Raw genomic sequence first — 9,146 nt, 5'->3', positions numbered from 1 at the left:
CGAGGCCCCGCCCCTGGGCTGAGGCCCCGCCCCGCCCCGCCCGGGCCCGGAAGCTCAGCGCCGGGGCGGCCCAAGCCCGGGTCTGGCGGGAAGGGGGCCCGCTGACCCCGAGCCTGGTCTTTGGGAAAACCCTCGAGCGCAGAGGCTTCTGGGGACTACAGTCCGCACCAGCCGCCCGCCTCCTTCCAGGCCAGGTTTGCGCACGCGCCGGCCCCCGCCCCTCCGCCGCGGCGGACGCTGTGGGGCGGCGGGCGGGGCCCGCGGAGCCTGCGCGGTGGGCCTGCGCCGTCGGCCCCCCCCCCCCCCCCGGCCCATTCCGGCTCTGGCCCCGTTTCCCCCCGCATCCGGTGCCGCATCGGTAGAGCTTGTGCCCAGACCGGTCTGACTGGCCCCACACCGGCCGCACGGGTCAGCTGGCCTCTGGGCCACGTCTGACTGGACCCCGCCCTTCCCGTGCCCCCGAGCGCGAAGGACGAGGGGTGCGGGCCCGGCCGCCCCAGGCGGAGCTCGCCAGTGCCAGGCCCTGCGCCGAGAGCGCACGTCCACTGTGACCGCGCACACAGCGACCCCAGGGCGTGGCAGGCGCCAGGCGCCACCTGGGACATGAAGCTGGGGGAGGCGGGAGGGCCAAGGACGGGGCCCCTGAGAGACGGGGGGTTGTCCACGGGCCCCCCGACCAGAGCAAAACGAGTTTCAGAAATGAGCAGGAAACGCCGCTTGTGTATGAAACTCATGTTGCCAATAGTGAGATGATGTAAGTTTTATCGGCAAAGGTATGCAAGCCAAACATTTTTCATCAGTTAGAAACACAGTAAGCCTCCGAGCAGAGCAGCGTGCTCGGTAATGCCCCGGTCTCTGCTTGTGGGGAAGAGGCTCAGGTCACCGTGCAGGCCTCTCCCTCCGCTTCAAAGCAGTGGTTTTGAGACTGTGGGTGACAGCCAGGCCCCAGATCATCTGCGGGCCTGACCCAGGCTCCTGTCCTGCATTCCGGTGACCTGCCGGCTCCCCGAGGGCCCGGACATGCCCCAGATGGGTCAAGGCTGAATCAGCCAGGCTGGCAGGGTCCCCGGGAGCCCAGGCCTGGCCACCGCCCATCCAGGAAAGGAAAGGTGGGTGGTTGTGCGCTGCAGGATCTGGGGCCTCCTGGCTTCTTGGGAACCCCCTCTGTGAGCCCCGCCCGAGGCCCCGCCCCTCCCCAGGAGGAAAAAGTCAGCTACTGGAGGCTCAGCTCACAGGCGCGGGGACCTGGGCAAGAGGACAGCTCGCCGCCACCGCCGCTCCAGGTGGGTCCTGGGCTGAGGGACTTCTCTACCCGCGGTCAGACCAGCCTAGCTGTGTCTCCCGGCACCCCCGCCCCGCTTCCAGCTCCATCACAGGGCCCTGCCACTCAGGGAGGGCGGCGGACACCTGGGGACAGCTGAGAGATGCTGGCCCTCACGGTCCCTATACTGTGCCATCTTGCACACACACACACACACACACACAGGCCTTGCACACTCAGGCGCTTCCACGACCTGGCTTACCTGGGGATGCAGCTGCTGCCCTCCCGGAGCTGACTTTGTCTCCTTTGCTCACCTTTGCCAGCAGGGCCATGGACCCCCATGAGACACTCGTCAAGAACCCGTATGCCCACATAAGCATCCCGAGGGCTCACCTGCGGCCTGAGCTGGGGCAGCAGCTGCAAGCAGGCTCATCCTCCGCAGAGTCGCAGCCTCTGCCGGTGAGCTCCTGCACCCTGGATCCTCTGGAGGAGGCCCCAGGGCCCAAGGGCGCCAAGGAGGCTGCCTCCGTCCGGGGCCAGCCAGCCTGTCAGCAGCCCTGCAGGCCCTGTGGCAGCGGGCAGCGCCCGGCAGGACTGGCCTACGCCGGCCCGCCACCCGTGGGGCGCGGCGACGACATTGCCCATCACTGCTGGTGCTGCCCCTGCTGCCCCTGCTGCCACTGCCCCCGGTCCTCCCGCTGCCACAGCTGCTGCTGTGTCGTCTCCTAGCCCGGCCCCCGCTGGCCCCGAGGCCCGGCGCTGCCAGCCGGCCTCTGCTCAGGCGGCCGTGGCCAGGGCCTGGACGGTTGGGACCGCCAGTGCGGTGTTGTCACAGGCACTGGCTGCTCCCCTCCCTGGACAGCAGCACCCAACCCACCGGGAAGGCTGACATGTCAGCCCAGGCCCCTGGAATGGAGCCCTGGGCACTGCCCGTGCTGGGGACACCCTTGACCACCTCTTCGAGGCCCAGGCTCAAGCAATAAAGCTGTGCGAGCTCCATCCTGGACACTTCTTCCTTGCCACTGTCCCCTTCGGGAGGGTCCCAGGCTAAATGCCACCAGAGACCGCCAGCCTCTGTGGGACAGTCATGGGCGGGGCAGCCTCAGGACAACCTGACCTGCGGCCTCAGCTTGGCCCATGGGCTGGACAGGAAGGCCAGTTGGGGGCAGGTTAGACAGCAGGAGGATGCTGTGCGTGGAATGGGGTGCTGAGCCCGAGACAAGCCTCCCGGAGGAGGGCCCGGTTGGCAGCACCGTGGCGGGAGGGACCAGCACGGGCAGGTTTCCGGGGGTGGGAGCCCGGGGCCAGGCACCCGGCCCGGCCCATCCATGAGTCACTGCCCTGCCTGGGTGTCTTTCTGGTTTCCCACAGATCACCCTGGCCCCTGTTCCCCACTGTCCCGCCTCTGGGGCCCGGGCTCTGTAGAGGTGGGCAGACAGTGCTGGGCCAGACCCGTCTCCCAGCTCTCTGGGCAGCACGGCATGCCTGCGTGGGAGGCCCGGGGGTGCTGAGCCCCTCGGGCCTGGGGTGAGGCAGGAAAGCGCGTGTGCAGGGGGAGCATCCAGGCCGGCACCAGGTGCCTTGACGTTTCCGGGATGGGGCAGACAGCTGGAGGAGGCGAGCTGGCCTCGCAGGATGGACGGGTCCCGGTGACAGCCCTCCCCTGACCCCTGGTGACTGGCCGCGTGGCAGGACTGGTATCTGGGTGTGGGCAGACATGTCATTGGCCTTACTACACGGGGACTCAGACATGCCAGGTTCCCGGCCCCTGCCCCTGGCTGGCCCCCACAGGAAGATGACCCCACCCGGGGCAGCCACAGAAACCCGTCCAACCAGCCCAGGAGGCCGAGGACTGCCAGGGTGGTGGGAGTGAGGAGGGGCCCTCTGGCCCTTGGCCTCCTCCAGCGGGGGAGGTTCTGGGGTCTGACCCCCTCCCAGCCCTCCCCAACACACCCCATCCTGCTATGCCACCGGGCTGGCCCTGGGGCCTTGGCCTGGTGTATGCCAGGGGGAGGTGGCCTCTAAAGGGGCTCCAGGGGCTTTCCATAGCGCCCTGCGCCTGGGGGTTTCTGGGTGGTCTCTCCACTCCTGTGCTTGCGGCCCTCCTCGTGGGGCTAGCTTGTGATGGAAACGCCGAGGGGACAAAAAGGCACTGTGACAGTTCAGCACGGACACGCGCACAGTGACTGAGCCACGGAGTGGGGGGCCCCTCGGGGCTCTGAGCTTGTGGGGGTCCTGGCAGGTTTCCTGGAGGAACCAAGTGCTGAAGGGTCCGCAGCACCCAGGTAGCAGCCAGAAAGCTTTCCTGTCGTGAGTGGCGGTCGAGTGTGAGTGGGCGCAGGACCGGGTCGCGAGGCAGGAAGCTGGGCAGCGCTGCGCAGCGTGGGGGGGGTGGAGCGGGGGCGTCTCCAGCCCAGTTGGCGGTGTTGGTGGATCCAGTTGCAAGCGCTTTGTGGCTGAAAGGGGAGCCCACGCAGCCCGCAGCCACCACCTGCCTCCCCGCCGACTGGTCCATGTTCAGCCAGTAACGTGAGCCCCAGGAAGGGAGCCCCAGGCGCCCCAGGTTCCCCCAGCCCACCCCTGGCCACCCTCGTTCTGGACACAGCCACCTGTCAGAGCAGATGCAGGTAAGACAGAGCTGGGGCTCGAGCAAGTGGCTGGGGGGTGGGTACGAGCCTGGGAGGGGGCCCGAGGGCCACCGAGACCGGACCACAGGCCAGGGTGCTGCCCGACCGGCAGTCACGAGGACTGAGGCTGTGCCCAGGCCCCGGTGTCGGCCAGCCCCACTGGCCACTGCCCACCTCTCAGGCCTGCCGAGGCCTGGATTCCTGTCCTCGGGGGCCGGGGGAGCACTTCCCCTGCTGAGCCCAAACCCGGGGGATGCTTGCAGAGGCCATACCTTACCTGCTCCGTATCCCTCCCCAGGATGCTGCTGCCAGAGGGGCACTCAGCCTCTGAAGAGGCCGCGGCCACTGGGCCCCAGCGCGGTGACTGCGTCGTCTGCTACTCGGCCTATGACCTCGCCGGGCACCTGCCCCGCCGTCTCTACTGCGGCCACACTGTCTGCCAGGCGTGCGTGCGGCAGCTGGCTGCACCGGCCCCCGAGCAGCGCTGGGTCCCCTGCCCGCAGTGCCGCCAGAGCACGCCCGTGCCCCGTGGAGGGGTGGCCATGCTGGACCTCGACCTGGCCGCCTTCCTGGCCATCAGGGCCGGGCGGGGGCCGTGTCGCCCGGAGCCGCAGCCTCCCGGGCCCCGCAAGGGCAGCCCCACTGTTACTCAGCAGCCGGCCAGGCTCCTCCCCGCGTCGGGCCCCCTGCCCCACTTCCCCCAGCCCGGAGGCTGCTGCCTGGCCTGCTGCAGCCTCTGCTGGGATCCCGCAGGCAGCCCCCAGCTCTGAGCGTTGCTCGGTGCTGGCCCTCGGAAGGGAGCCTTGGCCTGCAGCGCGAGGCACGGCCTTCCCGAAACAGCCCCGCGTTCTTGCCCTGGGGCCCCCGTCTAAGGTGGTGAGCTGTGCCCACAGCGCTGTGCGCCCCTGCAGGAGCTGGAATCCAGGCCAGGCCCCAGGTCCCACGGGGGTCTGTGTGCCCTGCGGGGGCGCTGCTGTCAGAGTCCCGCGAGCCCAGCGCAGGTCTGGACACGGCTCAGAGGTGGCTCCTGCAAGCGTCTGGGGGCCAGTGTCCGGGCCCGGGGCTGCAGGCTGGGGGGCAGGCCCAGCAGAGGCCGCTCCTGGCCTGCTGGAGGAGGCCCCGTCCTTACAGAGCCCTGAGCCCAGCCGGAGGGCCTCTGCCCTCACCCCCTGTGGAGCCCAGCCGCTCGCTGCCCCCAGCTCCCGGTGTGGCAGGCGCTGTCTGGGGAGGACAAGCACGGGGGCTGCTGCTGCTGTAGGAGTGCGAGGAGCTCCAGGCCAGGGGGTGACTGCCGAGGGGCGCTCGCGACAACCGCCCCCTCCCCGGGCCCGTGGCCTCCTCTGCCTCCCGGGGGCGGCCACACAGACCCTCAGAGGGACCAGAGACAGACTCCACCGGCCTGACTGCCGCACGCCCACCGCCCCACCCCCGCGGGAAGGGGCTGTCGCTCAGGACCCCTGGAAGGGCCGAGGGGCCCGCCCCAGCCGTGGGGGGCAGGATGGGAGGGGCCGGCCAGAGAATGTGCTGAGAGGACAGTCGGAAGGTTCCTCCTTCCTGGGGACAAAGTCCCCCAGCCCAGGCGGTTGGTAGACAGCAGGCAGGGGCTCGAGGCAGCAGCCGGCCGGGGCGGGGCTGGCCCCCGTGGGGCTGCTCACCCTCCCCGCATTCCCGGAGCGGGAAGGGGTCCGACTCCAGAAAGAGGCACCTGTGAACGAGGGGGCCGGACCAGCGGGGGAGAGGACCGGGTGGGCTCGGGTGCTGGGCTGAGCAGCACTGTGGCCTGGAGTGGGAGAAGTCAGGGACACCTGTGACTGTGACCGTTGCTGGCCACCTCTGGGGCTGTGCCGCTTGGTGGGAGCTCTGCCAGGCCCAGCCCTGAACTGGATGACCTCGGGGCTGGCTGCCCTCCCCGCCCACCTGGTGCAAAGAGCTTCCTTCTGGCCACGTGACTGAGGCAGGGCAGGCATGAGAAGGCCTGCAGAGATGAGGGCAGCCTTCCCGAGGGGTCCCCAGGACGGACAGCCGGCCGGAGTGCCAGCATCCTGCCTGCCACAGGCGGCCAGCATGCAGCATTCTGTCGTTCCTCAGGCGTCCACGTGCGGGAGCCCAGCTCTGGGGGCCAGCTGCCCAGCCCTGCTCACCCCTGGGTGACGGTGGGGCCTGGACGAGGCCGGCACCCAGGGCTGCGATGGTACCCCCGGGGGGCCCTTGGCTCCTGGGTAAACATTAATGGGCTCAGTACACAGCAGGTCATGTGCGCGTCCAGCCGGTCTTTGACCTGCAGCTACTCTCGGCCCGTGTCTCCTCCCCGAAGGTGCCCCTCACTGCCCACACAGGTAGGAGCTTCTAGAACCAGGCGGGGGCCCAGAACACTGGGGTCAGGGCCCAGGGCTTAGCGCCCACCTCACTCTCCAGCAGCTGAGGCTGAGAGACCAGTTTGGGGGCAGCCAGAGGGAGGGGTTACCGCAGGCGCCCCAGGACCCAGACCCTGGGGGTCCAGGCCCAGCAGGCTGCGGAAGGAGCCTTGAGGTGGGGTGGGGCGTCAAGCCTCTTGTCCTGCTCCCCATCACTGGGAGTGGGCCCTTATCAAGTGGAGACGTTGCTGTTTGGTACCAAATGCCAAAGTCTAAGCTGTGACCGTCTGCAATGGTCTCTGTGACACCCAATAGGAGACGCCCCGGAGTCCCGGCCACTTCCGGCTACACCATAGCACCCTGGGTCACCCACCAGCCCTTCCTCCAGCCAGAATCAGCAGTGAGCCAGGGCTCCCTCCACTCTGTCCCCCCAAACCGGACTGAGCTCACCTAACAGCCACCTGGGGTCACTGTAGCCATCCCCCTGCAGACGGAGGAAGGGGGAGACCGCTGAGGCCAACAGCAGGTGGGAAGGGGGGACGGTGGGAAGGTCTGGGGCCAGGACACCCCAAGAGCTGGCGGGCAGGGGGCAGCGTTGAACCGCCCTTCTCCCCGGCAGATCTGGGTTTGGGCCTGGGTCTGTTCCTGCTTGAAATCCATGCCGCATCCCCTCACTGGTGGCCCGGCCCCTCCCGCCCCTCTGGACACAGTTGGTCTGGTGGACCAGAGGCTGGGAAATGCAGGTACCAGAGACCCAGGGTCCCAACCTCCACCGGCGTCCCTGCCCACCCACCTGGCCCCTGACTCATCACGCTGGGAAAGCTGGGAGAGGGGTACCAGCCGGTCCCCAGGAGAGCCCACGGCCAGACCCTTCCTTCCCGCTGCCATCCCTCACCCCAAGCCCCTGTGCTGCGGCCCCCCCCCCCCGACCTGAAGGTGTCCAGAAGGTCCCTGGCCCTAGCTGACCCCGACCCCTGCAGGGATCTCTGGTTCTGCCTCCATCCTGGAAGACAGAGACATGGACCCCTGGGCCCTCCCTCAGCTGAAGGACCCCGGACAGGCCTGGAGAGGTAGGTTTGGAGGTAGCGGGTAGTTGGTCCAGCACGGCTCCACCTTGCCGGGTGTGAGTCTGGAGAGGGTTCTTAAGGAGAGAACGAGGAGGGGCTTCGCTCCGACAGGCCACGTGGAAACACCCCGCAGACCCCAACCAGGGCACCCGGTGCTTCAGCAGGACTGCTGCCCGCCGCGCTGGCCCTCCTCCTCCATCCTGTGGGCAGTTAGGCTCCCAGGAGACCCCAGAGGGCTGTCGGGCTAAGCATTCTGCCAAGCGACAGAGAAGGGGGATTGAGGCCCTGCCCTGGGAAGAGAGAGAAAAGGAAGGGGCCTGGGAGGGGTGCACGGGAGGGCGGGACCCGCCAAGGACCGCCCTGCCCTGTGTCCTCAGAGCTCAGTGCGGCCGGCAGGGCGCTGCGGGTGCTCACCGGCTTCCTCAAGGCCTGCGGGCTGCTGGGCGCCCTCTACCTCTTCATCTGCTCCCTGGACATCCTCAGCTCCGCCTTCCAGCTGCTAGGCAGTGAGTGACCCGCCAGGTGGCTGCGGGCTGGTGGCCAGCCCGGCCTCCCCAGCCTCAGGACACCTGTCTCCCGGGCGCAGGCAAAGTAACCGGAGACATCTTCAAGGATAATGTGGTGCTGTCCAACCCTGTAGCAGGACTGGTCATTGGTGTGCTGGTCACAGTCTTGGTGCAGAGCTCCAGCACATCCTCTTCCATCGTGGTCAGCATGGTGGCCTCCAAGCGTGAGTGCCCCTCCCCTCCTGGGATGGTGGGGGGTGGCGGCGGCTAGCTGACGCAGCGCCCCCACAGTGCTGACCGTCCGGGCCTCTGTGCCCATCATCATGGGTGTCAACGTGGGCACATCCATCACCAGCACCCTGGTCTCGATGGCACAGTCGGGGGATCGGGACGAGTTTCGGAGGTGAGCGGGGTAAGGGGCAGGCAGGGCCCGGGGTGGCAATCCGGGTGGTGGCCAAGGCCGGCACCCAGCTGCCTCTGTGTGACCCCAGAGCCTTCGGCGGCTCGGCTGTGCATGGCATCTTCAACTGGCTCACGGCGCTGGTCCTGCTGCCGCTTGAGAGTGCTGCAGCCCCCCTGGAGAGGCTCAGTGCGCTGATCCTGGGCGCCGCCAGCCTGCAGCCCGGGGGACACGCGCCCGACATCCTCAAGGTGCTGACCCGGCCGCTCACACACCTCATCGTGCAGGTGAGGCGGCTCGCTCCTTTCTGGCAGGACCCGCAGGCCAGGGCCTTGCTGGAAGGGCTTTGCTGGGGAGACCGGTCTGGGCCCGGGGTCGGGCGGGGCGAGCACGGTGGACCTGGCTCCAGTCCTCCAAGCCGCAGGCCGGTCCCGAGGAACTGACGCCGGTCCCGGGTCCTCTGTTCCCAGCTGGACGCTGATGTGCTCATGGGCAGTGCTACGGGCAACGCCACCAACCGGAGCCTTATTAAGCGATGGTGCGGTACCAGGGGGCAGACGGTGAGGCACCGCTGACCCCTGACCTCGGACCCACTGAATTACCCGGCCCCGTCTACTCTGAGCCCGTCCTGAGCCTCACCGCCTTGTCTTCCCAGCCCGCGGGGAACAGCAGCCACTGCGGAGCGGCGGCGGGGGGCCCCTGCCCTGGGAAGAACGGCTCTGCGTCTGAGGGGCCCGTGCCCTGTGAGGCCCGCCCCGCGCGCCCCCGCCGCCCCGCGCGCCCCCGCGCCCCCCCTGCCCCGCCCTCTGGGCTGCTGGGCGGTGTGGGCTTGAGTGGGCAGCCAGAGATGGAGTCCAGGAGAGCCGGGGCCTGAGGCCCTCTGGGCTGCTGGGCCCGCCCCGCGCGCCCCCGCACCCCCGCCCGCCCCGCG

The 9,146-nt window shown here is 69.1% G+C and overlaps 3 protein-coding genes across 4 annotated transcripts; all 3 read left to right on the top strand.

The window, feature by feature from the left end:
- Positions 1 to 304: 304 nt before the first annotated feature.
- On the top strand, positions 305 to 2,267 carry CYSRT1 (cysteine rich tail 1). Of its 2 annotated transcripts, none has more exons than XM_040235471.1 (2): positions 305 to 1,283; positions 1,588 to 2,267. In XM_040235471.1, the coding sequence occupies exon 2, from the start codon at positions 1,592 to 1,594 to the stop codon at positions 1,988 to 1,990; it is 399 nt and encodes a 132-aa protein (XP_040091405.1). In that variant the 5' UTR covers positions 305 to 1,283; positions 1,588 to 1,591; the 3' UTR covers positions 1,991 to 2,267. The 2 variants fall into 2 exon arrangements, with proteins under 2 accessions (XP_040091405.1, XP_040091404.1); XM_040235470.1 differs by having other exon boundaries at positions 1,585 to 2,267.
- A 1,759-nt stretch (positions 2,268 to 4,026) lies between these two features.
- On the top strand, positions 4,027 to 5,090 carry RNF224 (ring finger protein 224). Its single transcript, XM_040235469.1, has one exon. The coding sequence runs from the start codon at positions 4,188 to 4,190 to the stop codon at positions 4,656 to 4,658; it is 471 nt and encodes a 156-aa protein (XP_040091403.1). The 5' UTR covers positions 4,027 to 4,187; the 3' UTR covers positions 4,659 to 5,090.
- A 914-nt stretch (positions 5,091 to 6,004) lies between these two features.
- Positions 6,005 to 8,958, top strand: SLC34A3 (solute carrier family 34 member 3; the record flags this gene model as incomplete). The annotated part of the gene is made up of 9 exons (XM_040235468.1): positions 6,005 to 6,768; positions 6,862 to 6,985; positions 7,223 to 7,312; positions 7,687 to 7,815; positions 7,896 to 8,039; positions 8,107 to 8,218; positions 8,307 to 8,502; positions 8,686 to 8,775; positions 8,871 to 8,958. Coding segments are annotated over exons 2-9 (934 nt in total), but the record flags the coding sequence as incomplete, so codon positions are not given.
- Between the last annotated feature and the right edge of the window lie 188 nt (positions 8,959 to 9,146).

This window comes from Oryx dammah, unplaced genomic scaffold (assembly GCF_014754425.2).
Source record: "Oryx dammah isolate SB20612 unplaced genomic scaffold, SCBI_Odam_1.1 HiC_scaffold_567, whole genome shotgun sequence".
Taxonomy (NCBI): Eukaryota; Metazoa; Chordata; class Mammalia; order Artiodactyla; family Bovidae; genus Oryx; species Oryx dammah.
This window is presented reverse-complemented; position numbering and strand designations above follow the sequence as displayed.

Excerpts from the sequence above, each read along its gene's own strand:
- CYSRT1 (XM_040235471.1), top strand. The coding sequence starts at position 1,592 with ATGGACCCCCATGAGACACTCGTCAAGAACCCGTATGCCCACATAAGC.
- RNF224 (XM_040235469.1), top strand. The coding sequence starts at position 4,188 with ATGCTGCTGCCAGAGGGGCACTCAGCCTCTGAAGAGGCCGCGGCCACT.